The 17,481-nt window shown below is 58.5% G+C and overlaps 1 protein-coding gene and 1 long non-coding RNA gene across 7 annotated transcripts; one reads left to right on the top strand and one right to left on the bottom strand.

The window, feature by feature from the left end:
• Nucleotides 1–3,387: 3,387 nt before the first annotated feature.
• Nucleotides 3,388–11,214, bottom strand: LOC104634518 (uncharacterized). 4 transcript variants are annotated; one of them, XR_012832781.1, is made up of 6 exons: nt 11,073–11,214; nt 9,009–9,892; nt 8,305–8,866; nt 7,040–7,351; nt 4,455–4,625; nt 3,389–3,702 (listed from the first exon to the last, which is right to left on the bottom strand). It is a non-coding gene; the product is annotated as an uncharacterized LOC104634518 (long non-coding RNA). The 4 variants fall into 4 exon arrangements; XR_012832782.1 differs by having other exon boundaries at nt 3,390–3,702; nt 8,305–8,584; nt 8,853–9,892; XR_012832780.1 differs by having other exon boundaries at nt 3,391–3,702; nt 8,305–9,498; nt 9,630–9,892.
• On the top strand, nt 11,184–16,536 carry LOC104633857 (uncharacterized). Of its 3 annotated transcripts, none has more exons than XM_075738515.1 (3): nt 11,184–11,317; nt 11,904–14,613; nt 14,656–16,536. In XM_075738515.1, exons 2-3 carry the CDS (start codon nt 11,914–11,916, stop codon nt 16,519–16,521), a joined length of 4,566 nt encoding a protein of 1,521 aa, XP_075594630.1. In that variant the 5' UTR covers nt 11,184–11,317; nt 11,904–11,913; the 3' UTR covers nt 16,522–16,536. The 3 variants fall into 3 exon arrangements, with proteins under 3 accessions (XP_075594630.1, XP_075594629.1, XP_075594627.1); XM_075738514.1 differs by having other exon boundaries at nt 11,904–16,017; nt 16,048–16,536; XM_075738512.1 differs by having other exon boundaries at nt 11,904–16,536.
• The last annotated feature ends 945 nt before the right edge of the window (nt 16,537–17,481 follow it).

The raw sequence follows: 17,481 nt of genomic DNA, 5'->3' as shown, positions 1-17,481 counted from the left end.
CAACCAACCACACAAGGGAGGACCCGGGAGCTGAACTCATCTAAACCATGCCGGGAAAAGGCTGAAAAGGGAACTGTGCTTCTTAGGGGTGGAGGTAGGTAGGCTGTAACCCTGGGCCACAGCTGTAGGAACGAGAAGAAAGAGAAGCTAACTTGGCAAATTCTGCTGTGTGCACCTCTATTACCCTCATTAGGGTCATTAGGGGAATGACCGTTACCCTGCTCATTAGCAGAGAGCAGGATCAATGCAGTCAGGGGTCAGCACAGGATGTCCTCATGGCCTGTGGCAGAACTATTAATTCTGATATATATTTTCATCTCAAAGTGCCTGAAATAAGGTGTATTTCAGCTGACTAAAGGGTGTTCCTGCAGCACAAAAGGGACCATGTGTTGGACATTTCTGGTTATGGTGCCGGGACCTGGGTGCCTGGTGGGACAAGACCTACTGAGATAGCTTTGGAAGACTGGATAAGGGGTGAAGAATCCAGCCCTGCTGTAGTCCCCATCACCCTCCAGAAGCAGTCCATCTAGAGGTGTCCTGGGGCTCTCAAACCCAGGGAAAAACAGACAGCTGGTGTTACAGCAGAAGCCTTGAGAAGTGGAAACACACAAGTTGGCTTAGAGGACATGGGATGATAAGAGATGGGGCACACTGGAAAGCCCGAGGCTATCAGCAGTTCACTGATCATCAGCTTGCAGGCCTGGATCTGGACAAAAACAGTTTTAGGGGTAACAAAGAACATGCACCCAACGCAGAGAAAAAGACCCATATGTAATCGGCTCAGGCACAATATTGATTTGTGGGCAGATAAGGGAAGAACAAAGTGTGAAGGTATATCAGAATCTGAAAATGGAGGAAGGTGAGGAGGAAGAAAAGCCCCATCAACATCACGCTCTTCCCAGGAAAAAGCTTGGACCCCTGATGACCCACTGCCAAGCCCCCTTGCATGAGGAAGGCTGGTGTCATTGACCTTCAGATGGAGGGAACAGCAGGAAAGCGAGCATAGGACCTGGAAAAGTGGCAGAAACTGGGGAGTGTGCACTCTGGGCAACTCCTTTTAGTGCAACAGAGCCCAGTACCAACCCACATCCATGCCAGCATTAACTGAAAATTCCCAACATCATCATCAACTGGACCATAAAATGCTCACGCAAGGCTTACAAATTTAACACAAAGAGTTATTTACTACTTAGAGAAGCACTTCCACAAGCCTTAAACACTCCTCTGTGCATACCACAGCCATAGACTTGGCCATGGTCTTGTCTGATCCTCCTTTGCAAATGTCTTGCATGCTGTAGGATCAACTTTTACTTATTAGTTCTCCAAGCTTTTGGCTTCTTTGGGCTCTTCATGCACTCCTCATTTCCCTTGGCAGATGCTTTCCACACATTGTGCAAGCCATCTTCTGTTTTCCAGCTTGGTCGATCCTCTCGGGTACTCCAAGCCTTCACCTTCTAAGCCTCTGTAACCCAGCATGCATCCCATTTCCTCTCTTCCCCTGCCTTGCAGATGTTCATGCTTTTACCCCACTACAGCCACTGTATTTATCACATCGCTCATCCTGTTTCCCTCTGGTCGGCTGCCTATCTGTTTTCCTGGTCACAGAATCACAGAATGGTTTGGGTTGGAAGGGACCTCAAAGATCATCTGGTTCCAACCCCCCTGCCATTAGCAGGGACACCCTCCACTAGACCAGGTTGCTCAAAGCTCCATCCAACCTGGCCTTGATGAGTCCTTCAGTCCATGAGCAGGATGTCCTGCCAACACATGGCAGCGTGCTTGCATGGGGTGCTGCTCAGCTGCTCATAGTCCCAATACCACTTGGGTTGGCATAAGCCGTGGTAGTACTCAGTTGTGTTGGGTTTGTGGCAAGGTTTTGGTAGCTGGGGGGCTACAGGGGTGGCTTCTGTGAGAAGCTGCCAGAAGCTTCCCCTGTGTCTCACAGAGCCAATGCCAGCCGGCTCCAAGACGGACCCGCCGCTGGCCAAGGCCAAGGCAATCAGCGCCTTTGGGATAACATATTTAAGAAAGAGGAAGAACAGTTAGAGAGTACTTTTGCAGCCAGAGAGAGGAGTGAAAAGATGTAAGAACATCTGCAGACACCAAGGTCAGTGCAGAAGGAGGGGCAGGAGGTGGTCCAGGTGCTGGAGCAGAGATCCCCCTGCAGCCCATGGTGAAGACCATGGTGAAGCAGGCTGTCCCCCTGCAGCCCATGGCGGAAGGATGAGGGGGTGTAGAGATTCCACCTGCAGCCCGTGGAGGACCCCACACTGGAGTAGGTTTGCTGACAGGACTTGTGACCCCGTGGGGGACCCACGCTGGAGCAGTCTGCTCCTGAAGGTCTGCACCGCGTGGGAGAGACCCACGCTGGAGCAGTTGGTGAAGGACTGGCTGCTGTGAGAGGGACTCCATGCTGGAGCAGGGGAACGATGAGAGGAGTTCCCCCCCTGAGGAGGAAGAAGCAGCAGAAACAACGTGTGATGAACTGACCGTAACCCCCATTCCCCGTCCCCTTGTGCCGCTGAGGGGAGGCGGAGGTTGAAGCCAGGAGTGAAGTTGAGCCCGGGAAGTTGGGAGGGGTGGGGGAGGTGTTTTAAGATTGGATTTTATTTCTCATTCCTCTACTCCGTTTTGCTTAGTAATAAATTAGATGAATTCCCTCTCTAAGTTCAATCTGTTTTGCTCGTGACGATAACTAGTGAATGATCTCTCCCTGTCCTTATCTCGACCCATAAGCTTTTCGTTCTACTTTTTCTCCCCTGTCTGGTGAATGAGGGGAGTGATAGAGCAGCTCTGGTGGGCACCCGGCCCCCAGCCAGGGTCAACCCACCATACCAGTGCTTATTTCTATGACCACAGCTTCTTAAACCTCCTGCCAGCATCCCTCTGCATGGGATTCACACCTCTGTGTCCTCCAAGCCCTTCACAAGAAGCCCCTGTCCTCTGAGGCCCCAGGAGACTGATGTTCAAGGACACAAGGCACATGAGCATGTTTGGGAATACAGCAGATGGAAGTGACCAGTGAGATCTAGTTGCCCTCATACAGATGCATCTCTAGGTCCTTTGTCACATTTGCCATCCCATATCAATGCCCTAGAACTAGGACACCGTGGATGGCTCCAAACATCTACAGCAGCTTTCAGGTGGAGTTTGCAAAGCTATTCAACTTACCCATTGTGGGGAAACAGGCCCTGGAATATATTGCAGCCTCCTCTGACTGGCTATTAAAAAAAAAAACCTAAGAAAAAAAGCCTCCAACAAAAACCTCTCCAACAGTAGAACACTGCTCGAGTCTTACAGAATGTTTTTATTTTCACAAATGCATGAAAAAAAAAATTGAAAGAGGGAACCTGAAATATGTCTACACATCAAATCTCTTCTGTATTCAGACCACTGGTGCTGCACAGTGTGTGTCATGCCTTGTATCGCTTGGGGTGACAGACTGAGGTGGGCATGGAGATGGGTGGTGTATCTAGTGACCCAGCTCTGTAGAGATGAGGTGGTCCAGGGCCCTCGGTGAAAGGGCTATGTGCTGGGATGGAGCTACATCACTGGAGTTTTAGGTTTGGGCTGGTCACAGGCTGTGCTGAGTGTTCTTGTTGTCAGCATCCACAGCAGGAGCCACCTTGGCTGCCGCTTGCTCTTCTCCAGGCGTCAAGATGAACATGTCAGAGACAACCAGCTCCTCCATGTGCACAAAACCTGCAGAGCACAGTGATTCAGTCGATGGTTTGTTCCATGTAGCCTGAATTTTCCCCTTTTTAACAAGACCAACTGAGGATGCTCGCTCCGCTGGAGACAGCACAAACCACTGTGGCTTGGTCAACAACAGCAGCAACACAGGACATACCACCATCACCCCAGCCAGCACTCAGGCATGAAGCCACCCTTGATCCACACGCAGTACCTTTCATCAACGTGATGGACGTTCGACAAGACAACATGGGGATGTTCAACACTGGCAACCCCAACCGCTCAACCCCACTTTCCAAGAGTCTCCACCGCAGCCCTAAAACTTCAGGAACAGACACAACTCCTGGTCTTTTCTTACCCCTTGGGCTAAAGATGAAACATCCCTTCCCAAGAGGGAGCTACAAACCCATAGAGCTGTCCTCTGCTCAGAGCTCTTATCTGATGTAGAGGCAGCGCAGGGAGCAGAGGGAAGCGTGGGCAGTGTTCGAGGAGGCTTCAAGGGCTGTCCCACCTCCCAGCATGTCCGTTACCCAGCAGGGAAGACGGTGTCAAAATGAAAGGGGAAGAGTGGACAGAAAGAGAAAGGGGAAAGGGATGGGGAGAAAAAAGGTCAAACCAGAAAAGGAAGTTCAAGATGAGCCACCAGGGAAAAAACCTTCTGCCCCAACTCTGCCAATGTCAAATTTTTGAACAAAACTTGTTTCTAACCACACATTTCTTCTGCAAGCTGCATTGCCCTCTTCACCTGCACCGGAGCTCACCTCGGGGAATTAAAAGCCCTGTTTTGCATTCATGTCCTCTTCTGGTACTGAAGAGCCCCGCAGACCAGCATCGAGACTGGAGGGATGACTGAGACCAGCGATGGGAGCAGCAGCACAGGTCTGATGGTAAAAGAGCCGGTGGGGAGAAAGCAAACATCTCTTCATCCAGAGCTAATTCAGGAGATAAATCGACATCACAAGGACATGAGGAAATGGGCACAGTGTGTACCATGGCAAATTCCCATTAGGCAACAGAAAATGCTCTTTTCCTCCATGAGGATGGTTAAATATTGTAACAGAGACATGAAAGACATTTGGATCTCCACCCTTGAGGACCTTCACACCTTCACTGGTCAAGGACATGAACAACATCGTCTAGTTGGTCTAACGGAGAGTGGAAGATGAGACCAGAGCTCTCCAGAGATCCCTTCCTACATTGTTTTGTGATCGTATGATTCAGCAAAGGAGATGCAAAGAAAGCTTCTGCTAAGACCCTGTCACCATCAGGCATGCTCCCCTCGGTGCTGTGGCACGTTTGTACTGGTCGTGGCCATTCAACGCCCACATCCATGCACCATCTTGTGCATCATAACTGTCTGTGCTTCAAGGGTGGACCGCTGGGGAAGCCAAGGCCACCACTCTGACTGATCCAAGCAGGACAATAAGCTTATTCCTGGTGGGCTCTACCAGGGCTGGATGATCACAGAATGGTCCCTTCTGCAAACAACATCCCATGGTCACCAGTTTCTTTCCTCAAAGAAGCCTGGGTGACCAGTGAAGCCAGAGGTGCCTGCAGGATGTACCACCCATCTGGTACTCTCCCAAGGAGACTGCATTTGAGTCCAGGTGACTCCCTACAAGTGCATCCTGTCCTGCATAACTTGCTGGACACAGACATCCTTCTTAGAAGGACATGGAGATGCTTCTCTGTTCCCACTGGCCTTGAGGGGACCACAAAACACTTGAGGTTTGTCCAAAGTTAGGTGGGAAGAGAAGGGCAAGGATGGATGCTGGGATAAGTCCTTCCAACACCAACCATGGACCTCATCTTCCCAGCTCAGCCATGAGGATATTCCCCATGCTGTAGCTTTTCCTCCTGGAAGGTTTTCATCATAACATGGCCAGGATCATTCCCCTCTAACTTGTACTAAGCGCATACTTGGGAACCTCCATCCTGAGATGACGTTGTTGGCCATGGTGCTCAAGACAATTCCAGTGGGGTCTACAAGCACAGGACGGCTTGGGCTGAATGAAAGCCCATCTTCACTCTCCAGCGTGCACAGCCCTGTCTCTGCTTCCTGAGCTGCTGGCAGGTGTGCACTATCCGAGCTTGAGCAAGGACATCACACCAGCATAGAACGGTTTGGGTTGGAAAGGAACTTTAAAGATCATAGAATTGTCTTGGTTGGAAAAGACCTTTAAGATCATCAAGTCCAACCGTTAACCTCAACGCTGCCAAGTCCAACCACTAAACCACGACTCTAAGCATCACATGTGTTTTAAATACCTCCAGGGATGGTGACCCCACCACTTCCCTGGGCAGCCTGTTCCAGTGATTGACAACCCTTTCAGTGAAGAAATTTTTCCTAATATCCAACCAAAACCTCCCCTGGCACAACTTGTTACTTAGGAGAAGACACCAACCCCCACCTGGCTACAACCTTCTTCCAGGTAGTTGTAGAGAGCGATAAGGTCTCCCCTCAGCCTCCTTTTCTCCAGGCTAAACAACCCCAGTTCCCTCAGTTGCTCCTCATAAGACTTGTTCTCTAGACCCTAGACCATCTAGTCCAACCCCCTGCAATAAGCAGGGACATCCTCAACTACATCAGGTTGCTCAGGACCCATCCAACCTGACTAATTTTCAGGGTGGACACCCTTTTTGGAGTTCTCCTTCCATGCCTGCGTTGCTCGTAGTGGCTAATGCACATCACCCATTTTTGCTCCTTTTATGCCACTGGCAACCTGGACCTTTGAGAAGGACACACTTGGTCCTGCTGTTATACTGAACATCTCCAGACACTAGAAGGATGTTGGATATTTAAAGCTAGGCTTTAATTAACATCAGATACAATAAGAAAACTGCTGAAATAGAGAAAATCCAGACATGCTTGCCAGAAAAGAACAGAGGAAATTGTAAAACTCTTCTGTTCCTGGCCACTGGTGTCTTTGTACAATGGATCCCTTCTTCCTACTCCGCTCTCAATCCAGCGGCTTTTGGTGATTTTCTGGATTGCAACAAACTCTACATCTCACCCTCTAGGTCTCTAAGTAAAGCCTCTTTCTCCCCATCCCCTTGAAGGCTTCTTCATGCACCTCTCGTTGCTTTGCTCAGACTCTTGTGCTCAGCGTTTCTCAGGTTGCTCGGGTCCTCCACACTCTCGGGTTTCACCAGCAAGACCAGTGACTAAACAAGGAGGACAGACCTCTGCAGAGGAGCGACCTGAGCTCTTCAGTGGGGTTTGGTGCTTTTTGGCTCAGAGAAGCCCATGTCACCAGCAAAGTCACTCACCTTTCCAGACACACAGCCCAATACTCCCCTGAATAATGCCACTCAGGAGGAAAAAAAAAAAATAAAAAAAAATCACCTGTGCACACAACACCAGCATCTTCCCCATGGTGGCAATTAATGGGTTCCTCCATCCTGGACCTGCATTCGGAGAGGGTGCCTGTCCGCGTGCACTCAACATCACCCAGCTAGATATGGCTGGATCTTGGCCCAAAATGAGCCGAGCCTGGGGCTGACGCAGCCACCCTGCAGCCCAGCTGCTGGCAGACCACTGCAGCATCCTCCATGTCCCATCCATTGTTGCACACGGACACCCGCTGCTGGTCGTGAAGCACCTCGAGGCACCCAGCGCAGCAATTCATGCTGTTCACCAGCCGTAGCTCCGTGGGGTCTAAAGGGGGAATGAGACAAACGAATAAATGGGGGCATGGTGGACATCAGCTCTCTGAAGCAGATGCCCAGCTGGTGTTGACAACAACGTGCAACCATATGAGGTATGAGTGCATAACTGTCCTTCCCCCATCCACATCAGCACCTCCAAGTTGGAAGCAACAGAAAGACCTGGTTGTATTTAAGAGAACGTAAAACCACTGTGAAATGCCTCACAGAGAGTGTTTCCCTTGGGCAATGCCAGGAAGACTCTCTGACATCCATGTCCAAACCATGAGCATGCTTCTGAAGTCTGCTAGGGTGACTACATGTCCCTCAGAGAACACATCTAACAAGGAAAGACTTTAAAAACCTGCATTTATTAACTCTAGCCAGATGAAGGCTGGACTGGCTTGGGTCCATCAAGGAGGAAAGTCTTTCCATGGTGCTTCTCTCTTTGCTCTACTTTACTGTAGCTCCTTACAAATATTCCCTGAAATCACCCAGGTTTTGCCTTCTGGTAAGACAGGGCTGGCATCCCAATGCAAGCTGGAGGGATGGGGGGCATGTCTTTCCGTCTTGGACTACATCTAGAGATCCAGAAGAAGCTTGGGACATACAGATGGAGAAGCCTGCAGCCACACATGGCAAGCACCCATGGCCAAATGCCTCCTCTGACCACAGGCTCAACATCCAGAGCAGGTGTGCATGATGGATGTGGCAAGCCACTTGGGAATCAACATTTTAAGGTGTCAGATAGATTACTGCACATGGGCAGGAGTCTATCCAGACAGTCCACTGACACGATGCCTACAGAAGCAGAGCTACCTCACCTCCCAAGCATTTTTGACTGTTGCTTGCAATGGCGTTATACACAAAGGAAAACGTGTGCAGAGAGGGAAGCAAACTGAAATTCGATGCAAGTATACCTACAGAAAAACTTCTCCCTGAAGCCATGACCTGGACCAGGCTTACCTGAGCCCATGACACCTGTATCTTCACCATGGCTGCAGTTATGGGCTCCCCAGAGCTTGAAGCTGCATTCAGTGATGGCACCTTCCGTCCCTGTATAGTTCACTTCGTCCAGCCAGATGGGACTGTGTCCTTGCCCAAACAGAGCCCTGCCAGCTGCCAGCAGATCACCTTGGCATCACTCAGGTCCCATCTGGCATCGCACACCATCCCCCACTGCTGGTTTTGGTGCACCTCAACTCTTCCTGAGCAATGGCTGGAGCCATTCGGTTCAGAGTAGGTTCTGAAAAAGAGACAAGCACCAAAACCATCTGGATGTCCCAGGGGAGGTGACAGGGATGGAGATGCCCAGTCCTTCAACCATCCCAGAACCATGCAGCTGGAGGGTGAGGTTGCCCACCCAAAGTGAGAAGAGCAGGCTTCCCTCAGGTGCTCACCACCTCCCCAAACTCATCACCCTCCCTGACAGGTGGCATCTGGATGGACGTCCTCTCTGAGGCTCCCTCTTCCCTTCCCCAGCACACAGCCACCCATCACGGGATTCTTCCTACCTCTGTTGGCAGGGCTGCAATGGAGACATCTACATCCAGGACCATTTCAAAGGTCTTCTGCTCTTTTCTCTACCCCTCCCTCAAAAAAACTCCCCAAACCAACCAAACTATGATAGCCTGGATGCCAGCCGTGATGGGGCAGGAGTCCAGAGTTACCTGTGCATTCAAGGTCAGCATCCTCTCCATGGCTGCAGCTCTGGCTTCCCCAGGACCTTGCCCGGCACAGAAAAAGGGCAGTGTCCATCCCAGCGCAGGTCACTTCGTCCAGCCAGATGGGTCCTGACCCCTGCTCAAAGGCTGCAGCCAACCCCCCCCCGCACACCACTTGGGCGTCCATCAGGCTCTGACTGCCGTCACAGATGGAGCCCCGTGCGCCATCATGGAGGACGCAACTCTGCCAGAGCAGAAACCTGAGCCATACACCAACCTGGGACGGGTTGAACCTGGAGTGGGTGTCCCTGCAAACACCCCTGGGGAGCAAATGGTCAGATTTTACCGGGCGTGCCATAGTCAACAATGCTCAGGAGCAGGGTCTCCTGCCCAGCAAGCCCAGGTGCCATCTCACAGGCTGTGCCCATGAAGGGGTTCCTCCCCATGAAGGTGGTGGCCAGGGAGCTGCAGCCTCGACGGCAGGAGATGTGGAGAGCTTTGGAAGGCAAGAACAGCATTTGGAAATTGCATGGAGCAACGGTGTGAAGCAGCTAATTCTTCACAAAATTAGGTAGGGAGGGAGGAATTCTGTAAGGGCCAGATCCAGCTCAAAATTAAGAGTCCCACCTGCCGGTGGCCACAGGTACGTGTCTGTCTGTGAGCTGGGCACCTACACTCACTGCACAATCAGAGGACATGCAGCCAACACGGGGCGACCCGTCAACAGCAAGGGGCGAGACAGCGGTCCTGACTGCAGTTTAACCCTCTGCTGCCGGTAGAACATGCAGGCTCTGTCGAGGTCATTGCACACCGTCCCCCAGGTCACTGTGAAACACATCCCGTGCAGGAGTCAGGGCTGATCACCATCCTTACGTTGGCAGGACCTGATGCTGAGGGCAAAGGGAAGGAGATGTTAACACAAAATCATGGAAAAGAAGAGGCTAGGCAGCAGCTGGGAAAGCATCTTGATGCTTGTTGGCCAAAAGAAATGGGGAAGAACCAGCAAGAGAGAGAGAAAGACGTGGACAATTATCATTTATTATAATTTATTTTCAGGGGGACACATGGCCCTTGAGCAAAATCCAGGCTTTTCCAGCAGTACGGTCCCTCCAAACCAGGAAGGACAAAATACATTAAGACATTAAAGGGGTGGGGGGAAAGGGGAGGATGGAGGGGGCATAAGCAGGGTGCAATAAGGGGGGGGTGTGTGTGTCTAAGGGGGAGGCAATACAGGGACTCCCACCCCCTTTCTTATGGCAACCCTAAGTGGCAAGCTTCCCACAAGGGACATGGGGGAGAGAGTCCCCAGGTTGGGGCAGGGGGGGGGGGGGGGGGGCGGCAGGGACCGGGGTGGCTGCTGTCCCTCTTGGGGGGTTCCTTGGAAAGGGTGGGGTGGGGTCCTGCCCTGCGCCCATCGCCGTGTCCTTGGTGTCATGGCCCGGGTAGGGGGTGGCCTGCAGGAGAGGGGCTTCGCTGGGGGCTGGGAGGGGAACTGGGGACAAGGGGGACGGTGTGGCAGGGGTCCTGGTTTCCTGCCCGTTCCTGTCCCCACTCCACATCCCAGTGGCACCAGACCCCCCAGGGGATCCCGGGGGACCCTCCACCCCCCCCAGCCCCTCCCAACCCCCCTCACCCACTGCCCCCCCCAGAGCTCCAGTTGCCCTACCCCCCCCCCCCGAGCCCCCCAATTCATCCAACCCGCTTCCCCCAGCTCCCCCTAAGGCCCTGCCGGCCCCACTTCCCCGAGCCGCCTGAGCTCCCCCACCTCCCAAAATCCCCATCAGCCCCCCAATATTCTGCCCCCCAGTCCCAACCCCCTGAGCTCTCCCAACTCCCCCAAACCCCCATCAGCTCCCCCAATCTCCTGCCCAACCCCCCGGCCCCCCCAACTCCTCCCGCCCCCCCCCCCAGCCCAAAATCCCTCCAACCGCCCCCAGACCCTCCAACCTCCCCGAATCCCCCGGGCCCCCCCCAAGGGGCCCGCCGGACACCCGGTTCCCTGTCGCCGTGACCCGCCGGGTACCCGGACCCGTTATGTGGGGACACGCGGTGCACCCCGCACCTCCCTACCCGCGCCAAGATGGCGGCACCGCGGACTCCATTTCCCAGGAGACCCCGCGCGGGCCCGGCCCGGCCCCTGGATGCGCGCGGCGCGGCGGGGGGGCGTGGCTCCGCGCGCGGCGCGGCCCAGTCGTTGCGCGGCGGCGGGGGCGGGCGGGCGTGCGGCGGCGGGCGGCCTCAGCGGGCCCTGCCCTGCCTTGCCCTGCCCTGCCCTGCCCCGCCGCGGCGGTGCGTCCCCGCGCCCTTCCCCGCAGGTGAGCGGGCACCGGGGGGGGGGGGAAGGGGCGGCGGGGCCGGGCCGGGGCGGTGGCGGCGCCTGCGCGGGGCAGGCGGCGAGGGCGGGGCCTCCAGGGCTCGAGCGGAGACGGGGGCGGGGCCTGGGGGCGCGGCGGAGGCGGGACCTGAGTGGGAACGCGGGCCGGCGGGGGCGTGGCCTGGCGGGGGATCGTGGCACGGCGGGGGCGGGGCCTGAAGGGAGTAACAGGTACGGTGGGGGCGTGGCCTGAAGGGGGAAAGTTGGCCGGCGGGGGCGTGGCCCGGAGGGGATCACAGCTGGGCCCCCGGCTGGTGGGGGCGGGCCTTCTGCGGGGTGGCCCCGCCCCCGCAGGACCGGCCACGCCCCCGCGGAGCCGCCCACGTGCCGGGGCCGACTCCTCCCTAGCCGCTGAGGCCACGCCTCCGCCCGGAGGCCACGCCCCCTCCCCTCAGCCGCTCCACGTGGCCGGGCCGGGTCCCTGTGATGGGGGGGGGGGGTGGGGGTGTGTGTGGGTGGGGGGGTGGGTGTGTGTGTGTGTGTTCGGGGTGTCGCACCATGCCCAGCCCCCTGTGTCCCCCCCCCAGGGTTGTCAGCATGGCGGGAGCGACGCCACCAGCGGGGCCAGCCGGGTCCCGTGCGGGGGGTCCAGGCACGGCTGACCAGCCCTACGCCTGCCGGGAGTGCGGGAAGGCCTTCAGGTGGTCATCCCGCCTGGCCCACCACCAACGCAGCCACACGGGCGAGCGGCCCTACAAATGCCCCGAGTGCCCCAAGGCCTTCAAGGGCTCCTCCGCCCTCCTCTACCACCAGCGGGGCCACACGGGCGAGCGGCCCTACGCCTGCCCCCAGTGCGGCAAGGCCTTCAAGCGTTCCTCCCTGCTGCAGACCCACCAGCGGGTTCACACGGGGCTGCGGGCCTTCGAGTGCGCCCAGTGCGGCCTCACCTTCAAGTGGGCATCCCACTACCAGTACCACCTCCGGCAGCACACCGGTGAGCGGCCCTACCGCTGCCCCGTTTGCCCTAAGGCTTTCAAGAACTCTTCCAGCCTCCGCCGTCACCGACACACCCACACCGGCGAGCGGCCCCACGCCTGCCCCGTCTGCGGCAAAGCCTTCGCACAGGCCACCAACCTCCGGCAGCACCAGCGGGTCCACACCGGCGAGCGGCCCTACGCCTGCCCCCAGTGCGGCAAGACTTTCACCCACTCCTCAAACCTCCTCCTCCACCGCCGCACCCACGCCGGCACCCGGCCGCACGAGTGCCCAACCTGCGCCAAGGCCTTCGTCTCCGACGCCTGCCTGCAGAAACACCTGCAGAGCCACGCCAGCCATGCTGCCGTGCCGCCACTCCTGCCGGCGCCCACCGCGGCACCAGAGACGCTCTGGAGGTGCTCCGCTTGCCCGCTGAGCTTCACCAGTGAGGAGGAGCTGCTGGGCCACCAAGGCAGCCACTCGGTGACAGTGGTGACCCCCCCGGCAGCCCCCCACCGCTGCCCCACCTGCGGCAAGACCTTCAAGAACAGCTCAGGGCTGGCCCGGCATCGGCACGGCCACGCTGCTGAACGGCCCTTCAAGTGCGCTGTCTGCCCCAAGACCTTCACCCAGTTGGCCGGGCTGTTGGGCCACCAGCGCAGCCACCCCGCCGCCGTCCCACCGCGTGTCCCCCCCGAGGCTCCTCACCCCCCGGCAGCTCCCCAGCCCGCCCCAGAGCGCCCTTACCAGTGCACTGAGTGCGGCAAAGCCTTCAAGGGCTCCTCGGGGCTGCGTTACCACATGCGGGACCACACGGGCGAGCGGCCCTATGCCTGCCGTGAGTGCGGCAAGGCCTTCAAGCGTTCCTCCCTCCTCCAGATCCACCAGCGGGTTCACACGGGGCTGCGGGCCTTCGAGTGCGCCCAGTGCGGCCTCACCTTCAAGTGGGCATCCCACTACCAGTACCACCTCCGGCAGCACACCGGTGAGCGGCCCTACCGCTGCCCCGACTGTCCCAAAGCCTTCAAGAACACCTCCTGCCTCCGCCGCCATCGCCAGCTCCACACCGGCGAGCGGCCCCACGCCTGCCCCGTCTGCGGCAAAGCCTTCGCCCAAACCTCCAACCTCCGGCAACACCAGCGGGTCCACACCGGCGAGCGGCCCTACGCCTGCCCCCAGTGCGGCAAGACCTTCACCCACTCCTCCAACCTCCAGCTCCACCGCCGCACCCACTCCGCCGCCCGGCCCTACCGCTGCCCACTCTGCCCCAAGGCCTTCGTCATGGCCTCCTACCTCCAGCGTCACCTCCGCACCCATGCCCCCGGGCCCCGCGGGACCCCCCGCTGCCCCCCGCCGCCACCCCCCGAACCCCAGACCTTCCTGCTGGTGCAGACCCCCCAGGGCCTGCAGCTCATCCCCAGCCCCCCGGCACCCCCACGGAAGCTCCTGCTGCTGCCCAGCCCCCCGGCTGAGCCCCCTGCCTTCACCCTCCTGCCCGCTGAGGGTCCCTCGCCCCGAGCAGGGAAGGGTCCCCGGGCATCCGGCCCCGCCGCCGCCGGGCAGAGCATCCTGTTGGTACCCAGCACGGGGCAGGCGCTGCCCGGTGTCCAGCTCCAGGCAGGGGCCCCGGCGGGAGCCAGCGTCATTGTCCTGAGGGGTGGCATCAGCGGCGTCCTCCCCCCAAGGGGGCCGCAGCCCCCTGAGGTCGCTGGCGTCCAGCTGCAGGCAGCCGAGGTGGCCAACGTGCAGCTCCAAGCCCTGCCGCAACCCTTGGAGGTCACCAATATCCAGCTCCAAGCTGCTGAGGTGACAAACGTCCAGCTCCAAGCGACGGAGGTGACCAGTGTCCAGCTCCAAGCCCTGCCGCAGCCCTTGGATGTCACCAACGTCCAGCTCCAAGCTGCCGAGGTGACGAATGTCCAGCTCCAAGCCCTGCCACAACCCTCCAAGGTGACCAACATCCAGCTCCAAGCCAGTGAGGTGGCAAATGTCCAGCTCCAAGCCCTGCCACAGCCCTTGGACGTCACCAACATCCAGCTCCAAGCTGCTGAGGTGACGAATGTCCAGCTGCAGGCCTTGCCACAGCCCCTGGATGTCACCAACATCCAGCTCCAAGCCAGTGAGGTGGCAAATGTCCAGCTGCAAGCCCTGCCACAGCCCTCCAAGGTGGCCAACATCCAGCTCCATGCTCTGCCACAACCCTCAGACGTCACCAACATCCAACTCCAAGCCCTGCCACAACCCTTGGATGTCACCAACATCCAGCTCCGAGCCCTGCCGCAACCCTCTGAGGTCACCAGCATCCAGCTGCAGGCCACCGAGGTGACAAATGTCCAGCTCCAAGCCCTGCCACAGTCCTCCAAGATGACCAACATCCAGCTCCAAGCCCTGCCACAACCCTCAGACGTCACCAGCATCCAGCTGCAGGCCACGGAGGTGACAAATGTCCAGCTGCAAGCCCTGCCACAGCCCTCTGAGATCACCAACATCCAGCTGCAAGCCCTGCCGCAGCCCTCAGAGGTGCCCAGCATCCATCTCCAGGCCACGGAGGTGCCGAGCATCCACCTCCAGGCCACGGAAGTACCCAATGTCCCGCTGCAGACTACAGAGGTCACAAATGGGCATCTCCAAACCGCCAAGGTACCTGACATCCATCTCCAAGCCACAGAAGTGTCCAACGTCCATCTCCAAACCACAGAGGCCCCCAGCGTCCATCTCAAGGCCACAGAGGTGCCCGACATCCATCTCCAGGCCACAGAGGTGCCCAGCATCCAGCTCCAGGCCACAGAGGTGCCCGATGTCCAGCTCCAGGCCATGGAGGTGCCCAACATCCAGCTGCAGACCACAGAGGTGCCCAGTGTCCATCTCGAAACCACTGAGGTACCTGATGTGCATCTCGAAACCACTGAGGTGCCCAACATCCATCTCCAAGCCACAGAGGTGCCCAACATCCATCTCCAGACCACAAAGGTGACCAATGTTATACTGCAGGCCACCGAGGTGACCAATGTCCATCACCAAACCATGGAGGTGCCCAGTGTCCAACTCCAGGCCGCAGAGGTGCCCAGTGTCCATCTCCAGGACACAGAGGTGACCACTGTCCACCTGCAAGCCACTGAGGTGCCCAGCATCCATCCTCAAACCACAGAGGTGACAAAGGTCCATCTCCAGGCCACAAAGGTGCCCAGTGTCCATCTCCAGACCACTGAGGTGCCCAGTGTGTGTCACCAAACCACTGAGGTGCCCAGTGTCCATCTCCAAGTCACAGAGGTGCCCAGCATCCATCTCCAGACCACAGAGATGACCAGTGTCCATCTCCAAGACACCGAGGTGTCTGGTGTCCATCACCAAATGATGGAGGTGCCCAACATCCATCTCAAGATCACGGAGGTGCCCAACATCCAGCTGAAGACAATGGAGTTGACAAATATCCATCTCCAGGCCACTGAGGTGCCCACCACCTGTCACCAAACCAGTGAGGTGCCCAGTGTCCATCTCCAAGTCACGGAGGTGCCCAGCGTCCAACTCAAGCCCACAGAGGTACCTAACATGCATCTCAAGACAACGGAGGTGCCTAATGCCCAACTCGAGACCACAGAGGACATGCCCAGCACCCAACTCAAGACCATGGAGGTGCCCGACATCCAACTCAAGACTGTGGAGGAGGTGCCCAACATCCACCTCAAGCCCGCAGAGGTGCCTGATGTCCAACTCAAGACCGTGGAGGTACCCAACATCCAGCTCAAGTCTGTGGAGGTACCCAACATCCAACTCAAGACGATGGGGGTACCCAATACCCAACTCAAGACCACAGAGGTGCCCAACGTCCAACTCAAGCCTACGGAGGTGACAGATGTCCACCTCCAGGCCGCAGAGGTGTCCAACGTTCAGCTGCAGCCCCCTGAGGTGCTTGTGGCGGGTGAAAGCCTGTCGCCGTCCCCGCAGCTGGCGGTGGTGGGGGCGGCCGGGGGGCTACCCCCCGTGCTGCTGCTGCGGGGGGTCGGGGGGGGGCCTGCCCGCCTCTGTCTGCAGACGCTGGCCCAGCTGCCCCACCCCAGCCCTCCCCGTATCCTCCTCGTCCGGGGTGAGCCGTTACCAGGGGGCAGCGGTGGGGGGCAGCCCACCACCCCGACTCGAGGGGCGTCTGGGGGTGGCAACGGTGGGGGGGGTACGGGAACAGGACCTCCTGCCCCGGAGCTGCCCAATGTCCCGCTGGTTCACACCTTCTGAGGGGGGGGGGGGGTAGACCCCTCGGCACCCCCGAAGGCCCCTGGGGAGGCGGGGGGGGGGGGCTCAGCCCTGGGGTCCCACCGATGCACATCTTCTGGGGGAGGGGCCGGACCCCCATGAACCCCGGGACACCCAGGGTGCCCCAGGACCCCCCCCGGGACCCCCGCCCCCCCCCCACAGCCGCCCCTGCGGAGCCGGAGCTGCCGGGGGGGGGGGGGTGGGGGGGGGGTGGGGGTGGGGAAGGGGGGTCGGGCCCGGCGGCGCCGTGGGCGTGGTCAGTAAACGGCGGGGCGTGGTCAATAAACGGTGCCCTCCCCCGCCCGCGCGGCTCGTCCTTCCCGGTGGGCGGGGCCAGCAGGGGAGGGCGGGGCAGGTCGCTAGGGGCGGGGCAGGTCGCTAGGGGCGGCTTTGCCCGGCGGCTGCGGCGAGGGGGCGCGGCCACGGGCGGCGCCTGCGCAGTGCAGTGTTGCCCGGGCGGGTCCAGGGGCGGGGGGGGGGGCGCGGGGGAGGGACCATCGGGGGGGTACTGGGGGGGGGGGGTAAGGGGGGTCTGGGGGACATTTGAGGGCAGTGGGTGTCTGTGCTGCCAGCACCCCCCCAGCCCTGGTCGGCCTGTGACCCCCCCCCCCGCCGGACAGCCCCAGTACGGGACCCCCAGCACGGCCGCAGCCTCACCCCAGCAGGGCCCCGCTGGCCCCCAGTGCGAGCGTGGGTGTTGCGTGTGTCTGCACACGTGCGCACAAGTGGAGGGGTGTGCATTTGTACGTGTGTGCATTTGTACATCTGTCCACGTACATGTGCGTGTGTGTGTGTGTGCATGTGTGCAAGCCTGCGTACCTGTGTGCGCGTGACTGTGTGTATGCGTGTGCATGTCTCTGGATGGGTACGTGAACCGTGTGTGCAGGTGTGCGTGTATTGGCAAGTGAGTGTGCACACGTGTGTGCCTCTCTGTGCACATGT

This window comes from Balearica regulorum, chromosome 33 (assembly GCF_011004875.1).
Source record: "Balearica regulorum gibbericeps isolate bBalReg1 chromosome 33, bBalReg1.pri, whole genome shotgun sequence".
In the NCBI taxonomy this organism is placed as follows: domain Eukaryota; kingdom Metazoa; phylum Chordata; class Aves; order Gruiformes; family Gruidae; genus Balearica; species Balearica regulorum.
The sequence above is the reverse complement of the archived record's forward strand: the minus strand, read 5'-3'. Positions and strand labels throughout refer to the sequence as shown.

Excerpts from the sequence above, each read along its gene's own strand:
- LOC104633857 (XM_075738512.1), top strand. The coding sequence starts at position 11,914 with ATGGCGGGAGCGACGCCACCAGCGGGGCCAGCCGGGTCCCGTGCGGGG.